The sequence below is a fragment of the Toxorhynchites rutilus genome, chromosome 3 (genome assembly GCF_029784135.1).
Source record: "Toxorhynchites rutilus septentrionalis strain SRP chromosome 3, ASM2978413v1, whole genome shotgun sequence".
Taxonomy (NCBI): domain Eukaryota; kingdom Metazoa; phylum Arthropoda; class Insecta; order Diptera; family Culicidae; genus Toxorhynchites; species Toxorhynchites rutilus.
The window spans coordinates 299,133,136-299,159,750 of record NC_073746.1 but is presented as its reverse complement, the minus strand read 5'-3'; the positions used below and the strand labels follow the sequence as shown (position 1 = coordinate 299,159,750).

General features: G+C 41.4%; 2 protein-coding genes across 2 annotated transcripts; one reads left to right on the top strand and one right to left on the bottom strand.

Moving 5' to 3' along the window:
• Positions 1-314: 314 nt before the first annotated feature.
• LOC129774337 (craniofacial development protein 2-like) lies at positions 315-1,646 on the top strand. The gene is made up of 2 exons (XM_055778057.1): positions 315-564; positions 631-1,646. Exons 1-2 carry the CDS (start codon positions 315-317, stop codon positions 1,644-1,646), a joined length of 1,266 nt encoding a protein of 421 aa, XP_055634032.1.
• A 196-nt stretch (positions 1,647-1,842) lies between these two features.
• LOC129774336 (uncharacterized) lies at positions 1,843-5,894 on the bottom strand. The gene is made up of 4 exons (XM_055778056.1): positions 4,171-5,894; positions 3,646-4,085; positions 1,913-2,457; positions 1,843-1,866 (listed from the first exon to the last, which is right to left on the bottom strand). The coding sequence occupies exons 1-4, from the start codon at positions 5,892-5,894 to the stop codon at positions 1,843-1,845; spliced, it is 2,733 nt and encodes a 910-aa protein (XP_055634031.1).
• Positions 5,895-26,615: the final 20,721 nt, after the last annotated feature.

Sequence of the window (26,615 nt, the reverse complement as noted above, 5' to 3'; positions counted from 1 at the left end):
TTTGGCATGAAAACACGGACACGAATCGGAACATGGAATATACTAACCCTTGCCCAGCAGGGCAAGCTGGCCCAATTGACCACAGAGGCTAGCCGCCTTAAGCTAGAAATCCTGGGAAGTCCGTTGGCCGAACACAGGAGAACACAAGACAACATCCGGACAAGCCCTGCTTTATTCTGGCATACGACGTGAAAATGCAACTCGGGAACGAGGAGTTGGATTCCTATTAAGCCCGAAGGCCCACGCGGCCTTGGGAACCGATAAATGAAAGAATAATCGTCGCCAGATTTGGAACACGGGTGAGAAACCTTACGATGGTCCAGTGTTACGCGCCAACCGATGCTGCCGACTTGCGAGAGAAAGAGAGTTTCTACAGCCAGATGAACAGCGTGGTTGAGAAGATTCCGAAAGGAGATATCCAAATCCATCTAGGTGACTTCAACGCGAAGATTGGCTCCGACAACGAGGGCCTCGAGCGCGTCATGGGACGCCACGGCCTTGGACAGATGAGCGAAAACGGGGAGCTGTTTGCTGAGTTTTGTGGCAACAATAACATGGTCATTGGTGGATGGCTCTTCCCTCACCGACCAGCGCATTAGGTCACCTGGGTTTCCCGGGATGGCCGAACAGAAAATCAAATTGACCACATCTGCATCAGCCGAAAGTGGAGAAGGAGACTCCTTGATGTCCGCAACAAGCGCAGCGCTGACATTGCATCTGATAATCACCTCGTCATCGGTAAGATACGCTTGCGCGTCGCACGCGTCCAACGACGCGAGGAGAAAATCGGATGTCGCTACAACATCCGCCGGTTGGAGAACCCAGAGGTGAAAAGTGCCTTCGTCGAACAGCTTGAAGCCCGAGCCTCTGAATTACCACCCGGTGGAACAGTTGAAGAACAATGGACAGGCATCAAGAACACCTTTACCACGACAAGTGATGAAACTCTCGATAAGCTGCGTAGCGGGAGGAGAGATTGGATCACGGATGAAACCTGGAGGATCGTCGATGAGCGGAGAAAGGCGAAAGCCGACATTGGGCAGGCGCGCACTATATCGGCTAAAGCAGCTGCCCGCCAGCGTTACGCTGATCTAGAGAAGACAGTCAAACGATCTTGTAGACGGGACAAGAGAGACTGGACCAACTCCTTAGCCGAAGAGGGAGAAATAGCCGCCGCCAGTGGAGATATCCGCCTATTGTACGATATTTATCGCCGCCTTAGTGGTGTCAGGACAAATGCAAGAATGCCGCTGAAATACCGAGCAGGTCAACTAATGACAGAGCGTACAGATCAGCTCAAGCGTTGGACTGAGCACTTCGGCGAACTCTTCCGAGTTCCAAGCGAGGATGACCAACAAAACCCGCAGCGTACGGTACCTACAGTGCGGCGCATTAACCGCGTCAACTCCGCGGTGCCGTCATTAGCTGAAATAGAAGCGGCAATTAAAAGCATGAAATCCAATAAAGCGCCAGGAATAGACTGCATTCCTGCTGAAATGCTCAAAGCTGACCCAACAGTGTCAGCGCAGATGTTGCATCAACTTTTCACAGATATTTGGGAAACCGCGACTTTTTCGGCCGACTGGATGCAGGGCATTTTAGTGAAAGTCCCAACGAAAGAAGATCTTTCCGAATGTGGTAACTAGCGTGGCATCACGCTGCTATGTGTGACTCTGAAAATACTTTGCAAAGTTATCCTTAATCGGATACATGAGAAGATCGACGCTCCGGATCCTACAGGAGCAAATCAACGATTTCCAGGATTCTCTCCTGCTGGTGTTCGTTGATTATGAACACTATTTACTTGAAAATCACTCAAATGCGTAGGCTGCTTCTTCTGCCTTATTGGATGAGTATGTTCTCCGACTGAAATAGGTGAATTGTTAACCAATACTTCACTTCGAAAAGCTACCTGATCCTGGACACCCTCGGCACCATCGTCTTCTGAAGATATCTGGACATCCTCATCGTCTCGTGAATGAAGCCGTTTTAAATGAGCTGTATTTCTATGAATTACTCGATCTGATATCTTGGAACGCAGCGTTACGTCGGATCCGTTCTTATCAATAATTTCCCACTCCTCTGGGCTGAAGTTGGATGCGAGCTTGTGTTCTTTCATTGGTCTCTTCACAACAACTATATCACCAGATTGAAGATTACTATCCCTTGCATGTCGTCTAACATTTGTGTATTCTTCGCTTTTCTGTTTCTGTTCTCTATCTCTGTCCTTCACTTCTTCCAAAATTTTTCCTGAATCTACTGAAATAGATGGTAATTTATCCTTCATAACCCGACCAAACATCAATACGGAAGGTGCCACCCCGGTGGTTGAGTGAGGTGTTGAATTATACGTCAGTACACACATTCGGAGATCCCACTTCCAGTCTGTATCCTCCACCTGGCTTATCTTTAAATGCTTTTTCAACATTCCATTCTCTCGCTCCACTTCACCGTTCGCTTAAGGCCAATATGGTGTACTATTACGAAGTTTGATACCATATTGATCACAGAAATTTTTGAATTCATCGCTTCTGAATTGGGGACCATTATCTGTTTTTAGGCTCTCCGGCATTCCAAAGCGGCAAAATGTCTCATGCAAGGCTTTGACTGTCAAACTTGCAGTGGTTTGTTTCAGAACGACAACCTCTATAAACCGGCTAAAATAATCTACGATGACCAAGAGATTATCTCCGGATGGCAACGGTCCGACGAAGTCTGCAGATAAGTCCATCCATGGTCTTTCTGGCATGTTTGTGGATTTTAGAGGTTCCGGAGGGTCAAGTGCTGATACAATTGTACAGGATTTGCATTTTTTTACTAACATTTCTACCTGTTTGTCGATTCCTGGCCACCACACCTTCTGTCGCAGTCGCCTTTTCATTGATACGATTCCAAGGTGTGTTTCGTGAGCGAGCTCAAGTACCCGTGATCGCAGGGCTTCTGGTACAATTAGACGGTTTCCTCTCATCAGAATGTTTCCAGATCGATACAATTCTGATTCGAACGGTTTGAAACATTTTACAGTTCCCGTCCATTTAGCTCCATCGAGAACTGATATAAGCTCCTGAAGTGATGTGTCTTGCTCTGTGTGCTTCTCTATTTCTTGGACTGTAACTGCCTTCGGCACGGTCGTAGCTACCAAAGCTTTTATGAATGCTTCATGCTCATCGTCAAAAGGCTCTGGCTTAGAAACTGACAATCGGGATAACGCATCAGCCAGGTTTGTAGCTCCAGGCTGGTATATGACATCAAACCTGTATGATTGCACTCGTAATACCCACCTTTCAATGCGTGGACACGGTTTGGAACGTGGACTGAATAGAAAGTCTAAAGGTTTACAGTCGGTGATGAGTTTGAATGTAGCTCCCAGCAAGTATAAGCGAAACTTTTCAATAGCCCAAACAAGAGCCAAAGCCTCTCTCTCGGTCTGAAAATATTTCCTCTCGAGGTCGGTCAACGCTTTGCTGTCGAAAGCAATGATACGTTTTTCATTCTTACTATTTGCTTGCAATAGAACTGCCCCTAATCCAGTAGGACTTGCGTCCACGATGAGAAAACTCGTATCCTTGGGATCAAAAAATCGGAGAAAATCTACTGATGATATTGCTGCCTTAATTGAATCAAAAGCGTTTTGATGGACGTTACTCCATTTGAAAAGCGTTCCCTTCCGTAGCAGATCTCGCAAGGGATCAGTTTTACTAGCTAAATTAGGAACAAATCGACCGACGTATGTTACCAGACCTAAAAAACTTCGCAGCTCAGCGATGTTTGAAGGAGAACGGAACTGTTCAATTGCTTTGACCCTGCTCTCTGTTGGTCTGATTCCTTTTTCTGACAATTCGTGTCCTAGAAACTCGAGCTTGTTAACGTTGAATAAACATTTCTTTGAGTTCAGCAAAATTCCGTATTCTTCCAGCCTGTCTAGAAGAGTCTGTAGTTTCGTTGCATGTTCTTCTTCCGATTTTCCGAATACCACCAAGTCATCAAGGTATACAACAACTCCTTCTAAACCCGCAACTATTGTTTCCATAACCTTTTGGAAAAGTTCTGGAGCTGAGCAAACGCCAAACATAAGCCTCTTATATCTACGACAATTAAACATTAAAACATTATGTTAGTGATTTATTCGAATTTGGTCAAAATACAATTCAACTTCAAAGATTTTATTACCTGAATAAACCGTATTTCGAAATGAAGGTTGTTATCTCACGCGATCGCTCCGAGATCTCGATTTGGTGGTAGGCGTCTTTAATATCTACCTTTGAGAAACGTACAGCCCCGTTGATGCTACCTAGCAACTCCTCGATGACTGGAAGAGGATGCTTCTCTCTCAAAACTGCTCGGTTTGCTCGACGCATATCAACGCAAAGTCGGACTTCTCCAGAATCTTTAAGCACAGGAACCAAAGGGGAAACCCAGGCAGACGGTTGAGTGACACGCTCTATAATGCCTTGCTCCAGCAAAAACTGCAACTTTTCCGCAATTAAGCCTTCCAGGGTTATCGGGGCCCGTCTATAAGGTTGCTGAACAGGCTGTACTGTTGGATCAATGGGAATTTCCAACAGCACCCCCTTCACTTTGGGAAACTCCTTTGGCGATTGATCGATGGCACCAACATTGAATCCAATTTTCAAAACTTGCAATTCACGAGCTGTCTCTTCACCTAGTAAACATTGCTTACCTCCCTCTACAACGTAGAACTTCGCTTTTGTTGTGTTGTCACCCGCTTCTATTTCTGCATTGAACATGCCCTTGACTTTCAGCGGTTCACTACTTGCATAGGCTTTGAGTATGCGATCAGGTTGCCTGGACAAATCATAAGCCTGAACATCGACTCGTTTCAGCTGCTGCCAAATGTGCACTGGAATTATGTTTGCGTCGGCTCCGGAATCTATGGTCATCGGAACTATGACCCCTCCTATGCGGAAATGAAATACGTTGCGTCCCATTGCATAAAAAATATTCGCATCTTCTTGGCAGTCCACGTTGCTCTCTGTTACCGTTCGGATACGTTTTGCTGGAGGGTTGTGCCAATCTGTCCTCCCAGCCTCATAAAACGATCTTTTGTGCCGATGCAAGGGTTCTTGGTTTTGGGGTTGGTTGAATTTAGAACAAAACTTCGCATAATGACCATTTTGGTGGCATCTATTGCACTTTATTCCTATTGCCGGACACCATTTGCTGGCCTTCAGATGCCCTGGATGTCCACAAGCGTGGCATGTCATTAAAACTCCACGGTTCATGACCGGAGTACGCGATGGATATACAAAATTACCCCGACGCTGTTGTTTCACCGATTGAACCATCACTTCCTCTCGATAGGCATGTCCTTTATTTGTCATCTGCATCGATTTCACTTTGGATTCAGACATAGCGGTACCCAGAGCTATAATTTCATTCAACGACCGTACATCTCTTTTCAATATCTCCATTCGCAACGTATCTGAATTACCCTTCTCTGTTATCTGATCAATTATCATTTCCTCCAACACGTTCGGCAAAAAATCACATCGTTTTGCTTGTATTCTTAACCTCAATGTGAAATCAGACAACCTTTCAGATGGTTTCTGTGCCATCTGCCTAAACACATACCGTTCGTATGCAACCATACGCTTGGGTTCGAAATGAGTATCGAAGGCAGTGACAGCTGCATCGTAGTAAGGAGGTTCACTAAGCACTAAAGGCACTCGTTTGGCTTCAGGCAAATTGTCATGCAGCTCCTGCAAATCAGGACCACCAAGAAATAGTAATTTTGCCAATTTTTCCGATTGATCCGTTATATTACAGGCACTGAAATAGCATTCAAGTTGTCTTTTCCATTTAGCCCCCTCCGTTGCTTGTTGATTGTCTTCAATGTTTATATCAAACGGCTTAACAGCTCGTACTGACTCCATTGCTCTAACGAAATTAGAGAAAGATTTAACAAAATTTAAGTGTTTCCTATGTTAAAACTAATATATATATATATATATATATATATATATATATATATATATATATATATATATATATATATATATATTATCCAGCGCCAGAGTATGTGGAATTCCAACAGCCTTCCGTGATGACTAAAACCAACAGTTTTAGGGCCACGGTAGATGAACCCATCGGTATTGTTCCTTCCCATCTTCAAAACCAGAGATTTTTGTAATATAACAACTAAGATCAACAGCCTTGTTTCTTCTAAAATCACCAAAACCAGCAGTTTTGGGACGCAGTACTAATCCTGTTTTTTCTTTCACTAAAACCAGCAGTTTTTTTTTTTTTTTTTGCTAAAACCAGCAGTTTTAGAAAACACAAAAAAAACCAAGACCAACAGTCTTGTTTCTTCTAAAATCACCAAAACCAGCAGTTTTGGGACGCAGTACTAATCCTGTTTTTTCTTTCACTAAAACCAGCAGTTTCCGATCCTAGGCTGGTTATGTTTTTTTCTAACTGAAACCAGCAGTTTCATGCATACAGATAATTAAAACAGTACTTAATTCCGGGTTATCCCGTTACTTTCCTTACTTCATATTAATCACTAAGATACATATAACCAAAAAACCTAATCTAAAAACAGCAAAAAAAATATGTTTGATTTTCATTAGAATTTCCACATACTCTGAGAAAAAAAAAATTGAAACTTTTCACTGAGAATAGCTCCCTTCCTATTGCTAGTGTAGGTGTACATTTTAAAGTCAAAGAAAAAACTAACCTGTAACAGTTCACCAAAATTAGCCAAAATTCAATATAGAATCCCACCTCGTCGCCAATGTTGTATCCGGATTTTTTAAATCAAAAACACGTCTATCTCGATTCGTATGAGCCACAAAAGAAACTATATTATTGACAGTTCTCCCTGTGGCTACTATCATCTGGCTATATACATTTATGTCACTACTCTGTTGCTGATATGGTTTAACACCGGGAGGGTGGGTTAAGTACTACTCTACAAGACCGAACCGAGGATTACCGTGGAATCCTTTAACCATGGAGCAACTGAACGATCTTGATTTGGCCGACGACGTTGTCTTGCTCGCCCAACGTCGAGAGGACATGCAGAGCAAGCTTATTACCTCTCTGAAAGCTCCAAAGCAGCAGGTCTCAAAATAAACGTCGGAAAGACAAAGTCAATGCAAGTAAATAGCAACAATTCCTCCAACTTCACAGTAGCAGGGCAAGAGGTTGAGAAGGTAGAAACCTTTCAATACCTTGGTAGCCAGTTTACGTCAGATGGTGGCACTAAGGCCGATATAAACACACGGATTAGGAAGGGTCGGTGTGCCTTTGCGGGTCTCAGAAACATCTGGCGCACATGCCAAATCTCGCAACGAACGAAAACAAGAATTTTCAATTCAAACGTCAAAACCGTACAACTATACGGTTGCGAAACGTGGTGTGTCAACGCAAAACTGCAGGTATTTATCAACAGATTCGCTCGCAATATGGCCATGATCGGTCGTGTTGTGTGGCACGTGGCGCCGTCCTGCTGAAACTACATGTCATCCGTATCCATATCTTCAATTTGTGGCAAAAAAAAATCGGTTAACATGCGGCCATAGCGCTCACCATTCACAGTTACCGTCTCGCCGTCCTCATTTTCAAAGAAATACGGCCCGATGACTCCACCAGACCATAATGCGCACCAAACAGTGACTTTTGGCGGATGCAATGGCCTCTCAACAATCACGTGTGGATTTTATGAGCCCCATATACGGAAATTTTGGGTGTTCACAAAGCCACCGAGCTCGAAATATGCCTCATCGCTGAAGAAAATTTGATGCGAAAATTCAGCATTTTGCTGCTGTTGTTCGTTCACCCAATCGACGTATGCCCGACGCATTCCATGGTCACCACTCACAACTCACTCATGGCTCACCAGTATTTGAGAGTCATGAAATTTTCTGTTATGTTAGGTATGTCTCATCAAAAATCAATTTTGGGTGTAGATAGCGTGGACGTGTGAAACAGCCTTACATCCTTGGTTCAATCCCTGCTTGGCATCGTTTGGACTTTTTTTTGGGTACAATTCCAAGATGACATTCAGTCAGAGAGAATGAGAGATTTGCTCCATACATACAAACACTCTTAAATGAGATACTTTTATTTGTGTATTTGACGCTTTGACACAAGAAAATGCATCAGTTCTGTCAAAGATGATATATATTCTGCCAACGCTAGTCTGGAATATCGTTAGCTCTTCAACCGTACGCATTTTGCGCCAATTACTGCATTTTCGCAGACCTCAAAATGCAGCCATCAGCGTGATCGTGATCGCCACGTGACTCGCCGATGTTAAACAGCATATCGACCGCCAAGGCTAGGCGTGAGCGACGCGAGTCGGTGTGGTCGCAGCTCGATACTGCTAATGAAACGCAAAACAACAACACGAAGTAATGCAACCGCGAACACAGAACAAAACAGTAATCATAAATGCGTATCGATGCTGAGACGTGACTGAACCTATGCGCGAGCGGCCCCTTTTCCGTACCAAACATAAAGACACAACAAATAGCAACGCAAGCAGCATAGGGAGAACACGAAGAAGAACCAAGCGAAACTTCATTCTTGCGCTGCGCAATTATGCAACGCAATTCTTTTATTGGCCCAGGCGCGGAGCCAAACATAGCATAGCTGGCGTCGATTGCACGGTCCGTTCGTACGGATCACGCATGTTCTGGACACGAGGTTTGAGTAAACTTGGGCTACAAGTGCGCACACACATACCCCCTGTGAGACGGTTCGCTGAACCGCGTGATCTACTTGTCGATGATCGTCGAAGACGCCTCCGCCGGTGTGGACTTGCCCCGTTCCGCCACGCATCCGCGCGGACGTTGGGGATGACTTGCTCGAGAATTTTAATTGAATTTTCCTCGGTTCACGGCTACCTTGGAACGGGCCAATTTCTACCAGGTAATGAATTTTCATTATCTGCTAATACAATCCTAATCGTACCAATTAACCACTGAATGCAACTGGAGAGGAGAATTCGAGTCGAGACTTAATGCAATCGCAATCAACAACTTTTCAATTTAATTTTCCGCTCTTCAAATCCGAACCCAGCGGCAATCGAGAAACAATAAATCTCCACTCGAGATCAACTCGAGAGCTCGTTCCGCCATATTTGCATAGAGCTAGCGTAATTACCCAAACAAATTCCCGCTCGAGTTGTTGATTGACGGGACAGGACATCGACTCCAGATCCGTATGGGGTGGCAACTGCGTTGCCCGTGGTGACCCTGCAAAGGTACAGGGAGAAACGAGACAAACAGCAAGGACTCTCATTTCCTCGAAGACGCGACGTTGATGACGACGACAGAGACGACGGGACGAAGGCACCCTTTCGGATGGCTGATTATTACATGCCAACTTGTATTATTATTATTCAAATTATGCGCCGTTGATTTAAGAACCCCTTTTTTCCGCTGGGTCTTTGTGCATCAAATAAAAAATGAAAAAGCGATAAAACACGGTACTACACGCACACACGCCGCATCACAATTGTACCCGTAATTTATGGCAGGAAATTGCACAAAAAAGGGACAGTCTATTTACCGGTTTTATTTTCGGTGCTGATTTGCGCTTCCGAGCGAATGGCGAAATAGGGTTGGGTGCCTTCATTTTGTGTCAACTCAATGAAGGGGATTAATCTCGACAGTTAGGCTGATGAAAAAATTGGCTTGTCGAATTAAACAATTTTCATCACAAGCTTCGCTCTAATTCATAACCATCAAAAACTCGTACGAGCAACTCGATTCATCGATGTGAGTGTCAGCTTCCATGTCGTTGAAATAACTCAGCGAATGCCATCTCCGTTCGAGTATCCATCAACCGTTTCTCGATGGGGCCCTTCAATAATTATTTGCAGCACTTTGTGGTCGAGACAAGAGCATCTGATTTTAATTAATTTATCATACGATCCAGGGCAAACTGCTATACACCCCCTTTCCGGAAGCGTCCAGCGTCCGGAGAGCGACGGTATCGAACGCTGTGCGGTTGACCCTCGTTACCCAGTCGATGGTATTCCAGTTTCGTTGCGCTATCAATTCCCGTCGATCCCCGCGTGGTCCACAGGCGAGTAAAACTTATTACCAGATGCCAACCTCCGCCTCCTAACGAATCCTTTTTCAAGACTGTAGACCACAGAAATTAGGAAACGCCCATCGGACTGTCGTCATTAATTTCAATATGTGCCGAGCGATAAATACCGTTATGGATCATATTTCGGACACAGTAATATTAACTTAAAATGCTTAATGCCCTAATGATATAACTATAGAGTTAACATCCCAATTGATTCTTCTAAGTCTTGGTTTCACTTTCATTTTGAATGATAATTACATGTAAATTATAACATAGTAGGTAAAAATCTAACAGCACTACTCATTATCGTGTTTGACGTTCGCTTAGCGTGAGCATGTAGAATTTAACCGTTCATCAATATTTAAATTTCACTCGTGTTTCATCAGTTCTCATCGTGGTTATCAGTTTACTGATATTGCTTGGTAAATGTTTCGCAGTCGACTATTAAAAATAATCAAGCATGAAAAAAAATTCATTCTTCAAAAAATTACAAAATAAATTGTCCGCAATTTGAATCGAATTTTTATTTCCTACGATTCATATTTCGGACACTTGAAATTGGTGATACTATACAGTGTGAGTTTTCAGGCTTATTATGGATGCAAAGTGTAGATTCATATAACGCACCAAAATATTTTGAAATCTTGTATAAATAATACAACTGTTTTTCAACAACAAACCAGCAGATACACTGAGCGAAATAAAAATAGCACCACTGCGTTTTTGGCGGTTTCATTAAAAAATTTCCTGTATAAATATCTGATTCTGCATCACAGTTTACTTTTGTCCTGTTTATCATCTTTTGCCAACATTATGATGGTTATTCTGTGGACTGCTTACATTCAATTCTAACATTTCCAAAAAATCAGTGCGAAATATTATATAACTAGCACCACCCTGTAATAAATTCATCCATTCCTCATTTGACAGGTGTTTGTTATGGTTTCCAAAAAAGTCGAAGTGGTGCTCAAAGTGGGTTCGTTTGGTAGTGAAATCAAAGTTTTCCTATGTCCTTTATACATCATGGGTCGATCAAAGCCAAAGTACGTAGAATAGAAGGTAAGTGATATTACCTGTGTATACACACGGAGTGCGCATTTGTTACACACACAAAGAAGTTAGTAATAAACAATCATCAATTTGTTCGATGTTCGGAAGTTTTTTTTCAATATTTCTTGTTTTTAAAAGTTCAAAAAATCGTAAAAAGTGACAAAATCGTAAGTCGAGCCGACGATAATCACGATAGTGTACCGCATTTTCACTGCAGCTAAGGTTTGATGTGATTTGCTCGTTCGAAACGCGAAACATATTTGTTTGCTCGCTTCATTTTTCACCGGATTCTTTTGGGGATACTGTTCTAACCTATAATCAGTAAAGAAGACGTCTTTGTACTGGAGGTAAGTGTGTTTTATGTAAATTGTGACGAAATAAACTAATCGGAGATGTTTTCAGCTATTCCATGCATTCGCTTCTTGGATCTTCCAAATCGTTCCGTTCCAATGGTTTCACACGAAATGCCAAATTTATACATTCACTTCTTGCGAAAGTGTAAAATATTCATTTGCAATCACTTCGGAAGATGACCCGGGATGGAGGAAATGTTTTTCTCGTTTTCCAGAAACGCCAATTTGGTCCCTTAAGTGGCCTCACTACGGCTGAATGTTCAACCAACCCCAATGAAAGCGTCGCGATGACTCTTGATGGATGCTTCAATAAAAGAGAAAAAAAATCATTAGTGCGGGAGTTAATCTTTCATCATACTATCAATTTGCGGGAACGACACTGCTTCGATATAACCTCTCCACACATTTGTTCATCGTTTTTTGCGTTATTTGTGTAATACAGGTGCGATAATTTCACTGTTTGCAATTTTAAAATGATTATGTACACTGCTGTTTCATCATTTAGAAACATATTTTAAAACAGTTCTTTTGTTACAATTTAAAAAAATTCAAATATGTTCGAATTGAATCTATAAATCAATGGTTTTTTACAGTTGTTTGCTTTTTTTCTTTGCCTACCACTACTTGAACAAAGCAGAGAGGAGACTACCTTCTATTCTACGTACTTTGGATCAAAGCATCTCACGTTCGAGGAAAAGCTGAAAATCAAAGCCTACCACGATGCAGGTCTCTCTAATAGAGAAATCGGTCGAAAGATTCATCGGACACACACGGCTGTTGGAAATTTCTTGAAAAACGGTGACAAAGGTGAAAAGTAAGCTCTCGGCGATGGATATACGGAGAATTCATTGAATTGCAGTAAACCAGAAAAGAACAGCATCACAAATCCGAGCGGAATTGGAGCTTCCGGTTACCACACGTTGCGTTCAACAAGTTTTGTCTAGTAGTGAAAGCTTGGAGTGGCGTAAAAGGCTCGGAAAACCCAACTTGACAGAACGCCATAAATTGAATCGCTTCCATTTCGCTACGTAGTACATTTCCTGGATCGAGGAATGGACCAACGTGCTTTTTTCGGATGAAAAAAAGTTCAACCTTGATGGACCAGATGGCTGGCAGTACTACTGGCACGATTTGCTCAATGCTCCGGATGTTAAAATGAGCAGGAACTTTGGTGGTAGATCACTAATGGTTTGGGGTGCATTTTCCTTGAAAGGAAATCTTCCATTGGCGTTATCGAACAAAAATTAAGACGATTTTTTGGAAAAGATTACGTAGAAATGCTGGAGATAAGTTTGATTAAACATGGTGAGGCATTGATGGGTCCTGATTTTGTTCTCCAGTAAGCCAATGCTGCAATCCACAACTCAAAACTGACAAAAGCGTGGTTTTCTGATAGAAATATCGAAGTTCTTGATTGGTCAGCCTGTTCTCCGGATTTGAACCCCTTCGACAACTTTTGGTCTATACTCGCGCGCCGTGTTCAAGGGGATGCCAAGCAATTTGACAACGTAAACATGCTCAAATGTTGAATTCGAGAGTGTTGGCAGAAAATCAAAATACAGGTCGGCCTCGATTATCCGAAGTATTGATTTTTTTTTTCACTCCGGATAATCGAATCCTCCGGATAATCGAGTAAAAAAAAATTTTTTTTATTGGTTTTTTTTGCATGTATTTTTTGTTTTTTGAATATAAAACAGGAAATTGATTCTTGATTCATACCCTTAAAGTCAGAAAACACCTTTCTCACATGAAAAAAAATAATTTATCCAGATTCTCTCAAGAGGTGATAGACGATCATATTTGATGAAAAAAATAAATGTTTGAATTTCAACAATGACAGAACTTGTTTCGGACTCTGTTGCCTCAAACTGGCTCTACATAAACAAGTACACTACGTTCCCCTGTATTGGTATCAAATGAAATGATTTGACTAATAGAATACAGTACATAACTAAAATATTCCGAAGAAAGTTATGTAAGAAATGAAAATTTTAAAAAAGTTGAATGGTTTTATTATGGATATACCATTGTAGCATACTAATGGTATAGATAATTTCATAAAACTAGAAAATAAAATAAATAAAACAGCTTTTTAAGTTATACGGATTAATGTACTAAAAGCTAGAAAATAATTAGACAAGTAACAGTCTCAGCTAAATAGAGGCAATCCGCTCAATGAAAGTTGATAAACGCTCCTCTTATTTCCTAACAAGAATAAGACATCTATTGAGTGTTTTGGTCGAAAAATTATTCAAGATTACCTTAGCATGGGTTCCCTCTCATTGCTCGATGCCGGGGAATGAGAAAGCGGACTCGCTAGCTAAGGTGGGCGTTTCAGAAGGCACACATTTGAAAGGCAAATTGCTTATAACGATTTTTTTTCACATTCCTCGTCAGGACACACTCGTTAGTTGGCAGCGCATGTGGAGTGAAGATGAGTTCGGTCGCTGGTTACACACGATTATCCCTAAGGTTTCGACGAAAGCTTGGTTTAAGGGATTGAATGTAGGTCGTGATTTCATTCGCGTGATATCTCGGCTCATGTCCAATCACTACAACCTAAACGCGCATCTCTATCGCATTGGGCTCGCAGCAAACAATCTTTGTGATTGTGGCGATGGCTACCACGACATCGAGCATGTTGTCTGGTCGTGTATCCGGTTCCATGCTGCTCGCTCTCAGCTCTCTAGAGCACTGAGAGCACAAGGCAGACAATCGGATATCCCCGTCCGGGATATCTTAGGTAGCCGGGATCCTGATCTTCTGCTTCATCTATACCTGTTCCTCAGAAACGCCGATGTCAACGTTTAATGATGTTTCCTTCGTTGTGTCCCCGTTTCATATCCCTCCTATCCGATCGATAAACTTTTACTTAGTCGCGGCAATACATACACACACTCTTTACAGATACACGGGCCAAAGGTTGTGCAGTCCACTGATCATTCAACAAAAGCCAAAGGTTTTACCGCTCATGACAACTCTACACGAGCTGATGTTTGCGCCGGTTAGTGACCATCCTATCCTGGATTCCTCGAGTCGAGAAGACGCACCACGCTAGATATGGGGTACAGACTAGGGGGGCGTTGCTGATTAATGGTCAGCTGCATCCCAATAGGAAGTATCCCGTGTCGGGCACAGGTACAGAGCATTGGAGACAGCAACATCACAATTACAAAAACACTTGTAATACTAACCTCGAGCCAACCGCGAGTAATCGGTTACATATTACTAACATAGTTATAAGGCAAACATTGTCGAAATATTGAACTCCCGGCCCCGTCAGGTTGACGCCTTATGAGCCTTAATAAAAATATATATTTTGGATAAAAAATAAAAATAAAAGTATCAGTTAGTAGTTATCACATCCGTTCTTATGTTTGTGTTGTTGATAATGAATTGTATTCTCCAAGTCAAGCCATCCAGCTATTTTTTAGCGGCGGTCGAATTGAATTTCTCAAGATCATGGAATACGCAGTTTTATAATGGCAATAGAATTAAAGGTATGTTCCAAATTTCAGATCAATCAGTGATCAGGAACGGGATCAAATTTCAATTAATGTGGGCCAATCCTACAAACACTCAACCATACATACAAACAGGGCAAGCTGAATGAAACCATTAAAAAGTAATTGTTTCTTTGGGAACTGCGGCCGTCTTGGATTTGCATTTTTCGTAAATAACTGTATTTTACTAGTCAAGCCCTTTCATTTGATACTCATATTGATGGGGTTGTGAAAAAATATATATGGCGCCATCTTGTGGAGCGGCCATCTTGGATTTGCATTTTTCATAAATAACTGTATTCTACTAGTCAAGTCCTTTCAGTTGATACCCATATTGATGGGGCTCCGAGAAAACATGTAATCCATCATTTTGTTGTGGCCGCCATCTTGGATTTGCATTTTTCATAAATAACTGTGTTTTACTAGTCAAACTCTTTCATTTGATACTCATATTTATGGGCTTGTGAAAACATATATATGGCGCCATCTTGTGGTGGCGGCCATCTTGGATTTGCAATTTTCATAAATAACTGTATTCTACTAGTCAAGCCCTTTCATTTGATACCCATATTGATGGGGCTCCGAGAAAACATGTAATCCATCATTTTGTTGTGGCCGCCATCTTGGATTTGCATTTTTCATAAATAACTGTGTTTTACTAGTCAAACTCTTTCATTTGATACCCATATTTATGGGCTTGTGAAGACATATATATGGCGCCATCTTGTGGTGGCGGCCATCTTGGATTTGCAATTTTCATAAATAACTGTATTCTACTAGTCAAGCCCTTTCATTTGATACCCATATTGATCGGGTTCTGAGAGAATATGTAATCCGCCATCTTGTGGTGGCGGCCTTTATGGATTTGCATTTTTCATAAATAACTGTGTTCTACTAGTCAAGCCCTTTCATTTGATACCCATATTGGCTATTCAATATGGAATTATTATACAAATTATTCAAAATTTCCGAAAATCAAAACTAAAATACTCCGGATAATCGAGTCTAAAATTCCGGATAATCGAGTCCGACCTGTAGTGCTATTTTTATTACTTTTTTTAAGCTTTCAGTGGCTAAAATGTAAACGGTTTTACGAAATAAACTAGATTTATCGTGGTTTGAACCCTAATGCTTTTTTAATCATGTTGGAAAAAATCTTAGAAATTGTGGTCAATCCGACAGCTTTTAAAACAAAAAAAACTAAGTGATGCTATTTTTGTTTCGCTGAGTGTAGATATGAGGGACTCTGGATAATTAGTTGACAATGTGCCGCAGTGCCCACAAGCGAGTCCTGGGATATGTTGAATAAAGACGCAGAACTTGCGAAGAAGTTGATTGAAATGACGAAGCGCCAAAAACTTGAGGAATGGAAAAGAGAAACTGAGTTGAAACGTATAACCTTGATTTTTTTTTTCTTACTTTGAACAACAAATAACTTGAAATCAAATATTGAAATCAAATGAGAGAGATTACTTATCGTGTAGTACATTCTCGTAAACGGCTACTGTCAAAATTTCATCCGAATCGGACTCGTAGTTTTGTTTTGACCGTGTGTGAAAGCGAGCGTGTCCGCTTCCACATTTTAGAGAAACGGAATTTAGAGAAATGGAAAGAATGGAAATTCCGCCGTCGCCACAGCCAAATTGGTCGAATTGCACTACGAACTGCTGCCCCATCCACCGTATTCTTCATATTTGGCCCCATGCGACTTTTTTTTGTTTCCAAACTTGAAAAAGTCAAAAGTCGCCGGGCAGTAATTTTAGTCGAATGAGGCGGTCGTCGCCGCCACGGAGGCCTACTTTGCAGACCTCGATAAAACGTATTGTTCAGATGGATTAAAGAAGGTGGAGCACCGCTGGGTCAAGTGTATCGAGCTAAAAGGAGACTACATTGAGAAATAAATCGCTTGAAATAGCCCTTAAAATTTCCAACAACATTTACATGGAAAGAGTTGTTCGAACAACAACCTTTTCATTTTTTTCTTTGAAAAAATAGTATTAATGTTTAGTTCGTAACATTTTTATGTATAAATTATCGCAATGTACATGCTCTGCTAACTTTTCTCTATTTAGAAATTTGTCAAGAACATGTCAAACGTGATAATTTACACACCAAAATGTTACGAGCAAAACATTATTTTTTCAGGAGTCTTCATACAAAAATGACTTATATATCAAAAACTATAAAAGATAGAAAGTTGATGTTTTTGACAAAAGTTTATATTTTAACAAGATCTGAAACTTTGTCCAGTACACTATATCGCTATCTTGACTTTAAACAAAATTATGATAAGTTGTATTTTTTCCAAAGAAAACATGAAAAAATTGTTGTTCGAAAAACTTTTTTTTGTAAAAGTGCCCATCTTCCGATGTATGGAAAAATAACTTTTTTGTCCACGAAATTTTCTTTTAAAAAATGTTTGGAATTTTTTTTTGTGAAAATTTAAATAATTTCCTGTATTTCATCCTTTGACAATAATTTTGTAGGTATCATAATTTTTATGTTATAAATTTCTGTAAAAAATTAAGAAAAAAAATTTGGCTTTTTCCAAAAAGTAGTCTAATTATTTTTCGGTTGTTTCAAGTATGCAAAGTTGCTTAAATGACCCATGTCTTTACACCCACAACGTTTCACTACTATCTGAGATGGTGCTGCCAACGACCAGTCAAGTTGGCATAAAATTCGTCTATTGAGCTAATTTGATGAAATTATCAACCAAATAATACCTGTGCATAAAGTTTAGATCTGTTTTCTGCATCAAATGTCTTAAGCGTCCGAAATATGATTCAGAACGGTATTCAAGTGAAAAACAAAATCGAGAAAATATGGATTTTGATCGCCATGGCCAGATTCCGGACCTGCTCGGACCGTCCCTAACGCTGTTTCCGTCGGTGAGGCAATTGTCATTCCTGGAAGCGCGCGTAAATCGATCGGAGGTTCACTTTCGGATCGGGGCAGGAAAACGCGCCCCCGCGCCAAGACGGTTGGAATTGCGTGAAATCAGTCAATTCGCTGCCATCCGCACGCAATTGCATCGATATGATGTGCGCTGAGCGCTCGCGATGACCTCGTCGTGGGGCTTCTGTTCTATTCTTGACATGAGTTTCACCGCCGATCGAATCGGATGAGTCAAACCGCCAACAACAACAACAACAACAGCTGTTTCATGTTTGCCCAGTCGGGCGAACAATTCATGTCGAAGCAATTAAAATCGTCAGCCTTTGGCGAGAAGTGTTACGATGTCAATGATTTTTTTCTGTTGTTGTTTGTTTCGTTTTCGCCATTTTATATCGACGCGCTTCGCATTTCGCAGGGCTTACGTTTCAGCGGTTGGAATGATGAAGAAAAAAAAATTAACGCAACCCTAGCAAGAGGCACTGTCGGAGCATCGCGAAATGAAACTATGCTGCCACCGACGCCACCCCGCCTCACAAACATCGCGGGTACACGATTTACCTAAGTCACTACTCGAGACTCCGAGTCCGTCAGTCCGCTCGCCCGTTATTATGAAAGTTAAGGTTTAGTAAGTTCCATGTAACAAATATTAATAATTCTTGCTGCTGCCGCTGATGTGCAGCTGTTGTTAATGTTTTTTGCAAGGGCTCCCCTCGACATCTCCCCCGCCACCAGGTACCCGGAGAACCCACTCGTCACTCGATCGAGAGAGCGTCGTGGTTTATGAATTATTTATGGCCGCTGGTATCATCAACTGGAGTCTCGCGCGATTCCCGCTCAAGGAGCTTTTTATCACGAACATGACATTGGCTGTTCTCGCCGGGGCTTCACGTGGCTCTAGGGCCCCTCCCCAAAGCGGTTCACACATTTGACCGGTGCCGTGTGTACATAAAGTATCACTTAATGGGTTCCCGGTGGCAGCCAATGGCGATCAAAACGCTATAAGTGATTGTTCTTAGATGTTTCGTTGTCGTTGGGCACGATAAATAGTCGGTATTCTAGCAGTTAAGAATTCATCAAATGTCGATCGATTGTTTTGTTCGCCTTCATTAGCTTCAACGGACATACCAGAATGACAAATGTCCAAAAACGATCGAGCCAGGTAAGGCATTAGAGTTTTGTTTTTACATTCATACTCATCACATTTTCCTGCCTTGATGGTAGATAACCTTTACCTTTATGATCGATAGAAATGCCCAAATGCCGCATTCGATTGTCTGGCTATGATGATATGGCATCAAAAATAACTTACCAGAAATGTCGAATTAGATTCAACCTTGAAATAAAAATTATGTCTCTCGTTTAGGATAAATTGAAGTATAGTGCTATCCCCGGAACAGGAGTTACCATTTTTCATTTGCGTTTTACAGAGTGTCACCGTGAAAGTGATTCACACATTCGAGTGTTCCCCGATGCGAACCTTGCCCGTCAATCAGCTGTTTTTGTTTTGTTTGTTTTGTTTTGATTGCGACACATGTTTTTAGCTTACTTGTAGACAATTTTTGAGCGTAAAATTGCAATGGATTCTAATAGAGAACAAATCAGGACATTTTATCTGACTGGAATGAGCTACATACAGATCAAAAAGAGACAGCCACATATTAATTTGAGCAGATTATTCGTGTACAGGACCATCAAACGATTCAACTTAAGAATCACAGTTCTTCCAAAAATAAACCGGGTAAACTGGACTGTAACGGTGGTCAAAGTGGTGGTTAAGTTGCATGAAATCCAGCTTTACTCTATGCATAAAATAAATCAAAACGACAAAATACTGATCGAAGTCGTGCGATAATTTTGAAAAGCGTGTGAGGTTGTTTTCCAATACAGAGGCGAAAGATTTCAACTGAACAAATTCCACAATAGCTTTACTACTTCATCATAATAATAAAAAAGAACCAGAGAAAAATTGTTTACCTGTTTTACTTTTATGACATAGATAAGGTGTATAGTGTCGGACAAAACATTAAGACCACTCTAATGCAAAAAATTCAAATTAATTTTAAATGCCAATTCAAATATAGTACATATATGCGAAACCTAGCGGCGAGCACTTATACTAGTATGATAATTTTGAAAACCGCAAGTTCAACACAATCAAAGCAACCCGTCTAAGCAAAACGCACTGATAGCTGCCAAAAAGTTGAAAACCGGTGTGCGACAAAATTTAGGACCAGTAGGGTAACACGGGGTGAGTTGGACATACGGGGTGATTTGCACCACCCCTTTATCTCGAAAAGTACTGCTCAACTTGGATTTTGACGTAGGATTACGTCTTTCGGGAACATATTGGGGTACAAATTGAAAATCTATAATCGAGCACATTTTGAAAATTGTCCAATTTCAAACGCGTATTGCTCAGTTATTTCATATTGGATTGATGAAATTTTTGCGTCAATCGATTTCGGCATTCCACAACAATATTTTATATTGAATAAAATAATATATGTCATGAAACTAACTATCGAACAATTGAAAAATCCCAACCCCTATCCTAACAGAAGTACCCACATCTGATTGGTCGAAATTAACGACACATGCGGCGGTTCCCTAACAGAGACATCAAAACCAAGCCGCCTGGAGGAAATAGGCATTGAAAATACATAAAAGTAGGCAGAGCTTTTGTTTCCACCGAACTGTGTTCCCTAACAGAAACATCAAAAACAAGCTGCCTGGGGGACATCAGCATTGTAAATACATTAAAGTAGGGGTAGTTTTTTCCCCTACCGAAATGTGTGCCCTGGCAGAGACATCTAAACCAAGGTGCCCGGGGGAAATCGGCATTGCAAATATATGCAAGTTGGGGGCATTTTCTATATTGCAATTGAGGTGAGTGACACGAATAATTCAAGCAAATAAAATTTAAATTTGAAATTTTAATGTTGGTTGCTTCGTGAAATTTCATATCAATGACCGATCGTGTATTGTGAAAAATTTAGCACAAGTGTAAGTGTAAAATTGTATATGGAAACGAGTTACTTCAATTTTCATAAATAGAAACCAAGGTGTGATCCCGCTCGAGTAGGGGAAGTGGGGGCATAGCGGTCACCCTAAGGAATATGCCCATTTCCACCGCTTCAATTCCCGTTTTTCGAAGAATATTATAGTTGTTGTTTAAGATAGCTTTCGGCTTTTACTATAAAAATTCAACATAGTACAATTTTCATCATTAGAAAAAAGGTGATTTTTTTTTGTTTGGAGGTAAAGTGGTCACCTAGTTGGGGCAAAGTGGTCACTCGCATATATCAAGCTAAATGGGATGGATTTATACGTTTCTTCCAAATTTGTTCAAATCATACTTGATATAGTAGGTACATGTATGAAATAAGCTTGGCCTATTCACCTAGAGTCTTAATTGATTTTTTCTCATTCATACAAAAATGTAGTAAGAAACACATAACGTTCCGCATAATAAGGTTTCGTTTAGTTGGAGTGGCATATTTTCCCAGGGTCAATGCCACTAAAGAAACCTCTTCAAGTGCAAAATGTGACGAGGTATATCATCTTTAGTAAACACAACATTGCAAGTGAATAATATCTATGACCACTTTTCCCCCAAAAAAAAATCTCTATGCTAATTAATTGCTGAGATTGAACAAAATATCTGCTCACCTCTCCTAGAATATGTGAACAGTTGTCCAAACTGATAATTTGTTCAACATATTGAATATACTAAATTTACTAAAGGGCCTGGCCGGGTAAGGGAGTAAAAAGTGCCCCCAAACCAAATCACTAGCTGTATGGCAAATATTGTAAAGGATATTAGATAAGAAATTTTGGTGGTTTATTTGAACCCCTATGTGGTTTGACGTAGGATCTATTCATTTTTGGGGATTTTGAAAAAAATTGTTTGGGATTTAGAGATTCAGTACTACTCTAATTCATATTTCAATGTGTTTCTACGGCTTTTCTAGATATGTGTGATTTTTTTCAGTGTTGCGCGGTATCAAAAATATTTTTTTTATATTTCCAAAGAGTGGTTAGGTAAGGGAGTAAAAAGTGCCCCTAAACCAAATCACTAGCTGTATGGCAAATATTGTATAGGATATTAAATAAGAAATTTTGGCGGTTTATTTGAACCCCTATGTAGTTTGAAGTAGGATTTATAGTGAAAAACGTACTTTTTCGTTTATTTCACGCCATCCTCAATAGATCCGAGATAAAAATTTGAAAAAAAATACTGAATGTGCATCTTACCACGGTGTATCAAGGAAAATTATCAAAAAATATTCCATCAAAAATTTCAGTACTAAAACAAAAATTTAAATTTTGAATTTTTTTTTTGGGATTTGGAGATTCAGTACTACTCTAATTCATATTTAAATGTGCTCTTACGGCTTTTCTAGATTGATAAATATCTTCAAGCTGTTTTTTTTTCAAATATCTAATAATAAAAATAAAATAATAAAACAATAATATCTATAAATATCTTGGATTCCGACAGCTCACCGGGATTCGCCACTCCGACATCAAGACGGAGCTGCGAGACAAGTTCTTGAGTCGAGTGAACTGTGTCCTGAGGACTTTCCTCAACGCGGGGAACAAGGTACGCGCGATCAACACATTCGCGGTTCCCCTGCTGACCTTCAGTTTTGGTGTAGTCAAATGGAGCAAAACTAATCTAGAGGACCTTGAGAGGAGGATGAGGAAAGCATTCAAAGAGGCCGGAATGCACCATCCTCAATCGGCACTGGAGAGAGTTTCACTACCACGCAAAGAAGGGGGACTTGGAATCGTCGACATTTCTGCACTGTGTGTTGCCCAGGTACGACAACTGCGCGAGTACTTCGCAGAACGCGCCAACCAAAACGCGCTATACCGGGCTGTCTGCGCCGCCGACAGAGGATACAGCGCTCTGCACTTGGCGCAAGCGGAGTACCAACTCAACTGCAATCTGCAGACAGTGGAGGAGAAGATTGCAGCTTGGAAGCAGAAGGCAGTGCATGGTGCCCACCCCCATCAACTGGATCGGCCACACGTCGACAAGGCCGCATCTAATCTGTGGCTAACGCGTGGTGAACTCTCTTCAGTAGTAGAAGCCGACATGATAGCCATCCAGGACAGGATAATGCCGACGAGAAACTGCAGGCGGTACGTCTGGCATAAAGACGTTGATGACATTTGCCGGATGTGCCATCAACCAGGTGAAAACATAGAGCACATTATGGGAGGCTGTCCCGTTTTGGCCAACGCAGCCTACACCGAGCGCCACAACAACGTGGCCCGTATTGTTCATCGACAACTGGCGCTCCAATGTGCTCTACTGGAAGACAACGTACCAAACTACCGGTACCTGCCTGCACCTGTCCTGGAAAATGACCGTTTCAAGCTGTACTGGGATCGCACTGTTCTGACCGACCTCTCGATCCACCACAACCGCCCAGATATAATGGTTTACGACAAGAGCGACCGCAAAGTCACCATCATCGATGTCGCTATTCCACTGAACCAGAATCTGGAGGAGACCCACGGTCGCAAAATCTGCAAGTACCGACCATTGGCCGTGGAGCTCAAGGAACTGTGGGGGCTAAGGGAGGTCCCAAGAATTGTTCCAGTCGTTCTCTCTGGAACTGGAATTGTCCCGAAGACACTTCTGGAAGCGCTAAAGGTGTTGAACATGGAGAAGGAATTGGCCGGCATCCAAAAGTCGGTCATCCTTAGCACCTGCGCGATTGTCCGACAATTTCTCGGTCAGGACTGAAACAGCACGAGCATGCAGATACGTGCATTCCGCAGAGCCTAGTCCCCCTTTGGCATTCAGAAGCCCGGGGGCAGGTGAAAATTCTGGCTAGGTTCGCCTAGTTAAGAAGTGAGATAAGTCTGCCAATAAAAAAACAAAATAATACACAGTACAAAAAATTTTTATAGATTTTCTGGCATTTTGAAATTTTGAAAAAAAAATATAACAGATCGCTTGCCACACCATGTACTTTTTGGCAAATTTGGATAGTTTCTGCTCGCGAATCTCCTCCGGAACGCTGAATTTGTCCTCTGCGGAGAAGAACAACAGGCCCGGCAGCTGACGAAAGTCCGCTTTGACGTAGGTTTCGTCGTCCATTACCAGGCAATGCAGCTTCGTCAGCATTTCAGTGTACAGCTTCCGGGCTCGCGTCTTCCCACCATGTTTTGCCTTTCGTCGCGGTTAGGAGCCTTCTGAACCTTGTATGTACGCAGGCCCTCCCGCTGCTTGGTCCGCTGGACGAATGAACTTGACAAATTCAGCTTATTGGCGACATCCCGGACCGAACTTCTCGGATCACGTCAAAACTGCTTAACTACGCGCTTGTGATCTTTTTCACTGACGGAGCATCCATTTTTGCCGTTCTTCACCTTCCGGTCGATGGTTAGGTTCTCGAAGTATCGTTTTAGTACTCTGCTGACCGTGGATTGGACGATTCCCAGCATCTTACCGATGTCCCGATGTGACAACTCCGGATTCTCGAAATGAGTGCACAGGATTAATTCACGACACTCTTTTTCGTTCGACATTTTTCCAAATTTACGAAAAATTGACAGTGAAGCATGGCCAACGTGATCTATACACTCATATCTGATTATAAGCGAAAGCTGAAGATATAATTCCTAAAAATTCAATTTCTACAGCGTTTTTTCCGTGATGCAATTTGACACACCCTTTATGCGGTCGTGTCCTAGATACACCCCACACAATTTTTTTTTTCATATTACCCTTTGAGATGAAATAATTTTCACGACCGATACGATCTCTCAGATTGTTCCTGTATGCTGCTCTCCGGACAGTATCTGCGCCCGACAGGTCTTCCAATGATGCTGGCCACTTCGGTAGTCAATTTAGGAATATTTGTTATAGGGTTCTCTCGCAATGTTCGCACAATTACTCGTTCATCATCAGAAGTGTCTTCTACTCGGGAGATTTTCCATGGTTCCTTCGTATTTCCACTTGTTTATGATTTTCTTTGCTGTAAAGTGAGTTCTTCCGACTATGTCTGCTATTTCCTTCAATATCTTTCCACGACATTTCATATTCATTATCATTGTACGTGTAACAATATCTATTTCTTTCCTCTAACTTGCCATTTTGACAAAAAAAAACAAACATCAATAAAAAACGAAAACCAACACTGCCCAAGCAATGGTTAAGTCTTGACACCAATTACTGATGAAAAAAAAAACGCTAATTCGCAAAGAAACTTACTCACAAGACTAATTTGTTCGGAGAAATTTAAGGAGTACACTCAATTTTGCGATGCCTAAAATAGAGATTGTTGTGAATTTTTAGGAATAAACAATTTTTTTGTTGTTCCTTTTATTTATTTTAGGCTCATTGGCATTTTTAGTTGTAACAGAGCCGAATTTTAATCGTGTACATGTCACATATTTATCATATCTATAATTAGCACATTACACAGTTGCCATTTTTCGGCGTTAGAGTATTCCCTTCTATACCATTCCATATGGTACACATTTACACTGTAGCAGCCATTCAGGCGTAAGAGTTTTCTATCTGTTCTTCCATTATCCAGTTAGACCGGACAGCGGAGACAGTTGATTGATCATTGTTGAGTTATTTATGGAACAGCAGCCCGATGTGTCTTGCAGAGCAGAGCAGTTGTATGGATGAATCGATCTTAATTCGACCGTGGATCGATCTCCATCGCTGATGATTGTTGCGTGGACGTAGTTATTCTGTAACAACACAAAGATGGTCAATGAGGGCCCTGAGTTTCGAACTCACGATCGATCGCTTACTAAGCGAACGCGCAACCAATGTGGCTACGGAGGCCCCCTAGGAATAAACAATTAGCAGAAAACTTTTCTCGGAATTTTATTGCACGTACAGCTAGTTAAATATGTGAGTAATAAATATGCATTAGAAGAATGAATGTATTCAAAATATTTCATACCAAATGAATGGAAAGTATCGTCAAGTAGCATTTGTACACTCAATTTTGCGATAGACAGTACATCGTAGGGGTTTACTCGAATAAGCTTTACCGGTTACTCATAAACGGTGATTTTAGATATCTTTAGTAAATATACTACTTCATGTGGCGTTTACCTAGTATTAATCTTGATCAGCGTCTAGATTTGTCCACCATCAGTGGCGACACGAACTTCCCGGGCAACTAAATAGCATTGCCGCTATTATTTTGAAAACAATTATTTTTGAATAGTAAGACTGATAGGGTTGGTTTTTTCTCTATTTAGAAATACTCTCTCCACCAACGAACGTTAGAAAACGAAAACATCCCCTCCTCCCATCCCTCGCCAACGCGCAATTCATGAATCACAGCCCGAAACAGTAAAACCCGATCCGGTCGCTGGACATCACGATGGCATTTTGACAATTCGCCACACTCCGGCCACCGTCACCCGGTGGTGGTCACCGATCCGCGGCAAAACGGGCAGTCGCCATAAAAGATCGCCTAGCAGCAGCAAGTAGCGCAATTGTGGTGTACTTACACGTTCACCCCCCAAAGTGCTTCACTTTTATTGTTTTTTCTCTCTCTCTCTCCCGATACTTTCGGTGGATGTCTTTTGTGTTTGTGCCACTCGCCGGAACCAATTTCCACCCTGCTACACTTTGGCACCGCATCCGAAACCGGGTGGCCACTGTTGGATGTGGTGATAAAATTGGATTTAATTACTTGACTTTACGACGCGAGCGCCGCTCACACCACCACCGCCACCCCCTTGGCTTGGCTCTTTG

Excerpts from the sequence above, each read along its gene's own strand:
- LOC129774337 (XM_055778057.1), top strand. The coding sequence starts at position 315 with ATGGTCCAGTGTTACGCGCCAACCGATGCTGCCGACTTGCGAGAGAAA. Across the intron at positions 565-630 it reads CAACAATAACATGGTCATTG|AAAATCAAATTGACCACATC; the intron begins GTGGATGGCTCT and ends ATGGCCGAACAG.
- LOC129774336 (XM_055778056.1), bottom strand. The coding sequence starts at position 5,894 with ATGGAGTCAGTACGAGCTGTTAAGCCGTTTGATATAAACATTGAAGAC. Across the intron at positions 2,458-3,645 it reads GGGAACGCTTTTCAAATGGA|CGAACGGTGAAGTGGAGCGA; the intron begins GTAACGTCCATC and ends ATTGGCCTTAAG. Across the intron at positions 1,867-1,912 it reads CCGAGGGTGTCCAGGATCAG|TCGGAGAACATACTCATCCA; the intron begins GTAGCTTTTCGA and ends CACCTATTTCAG.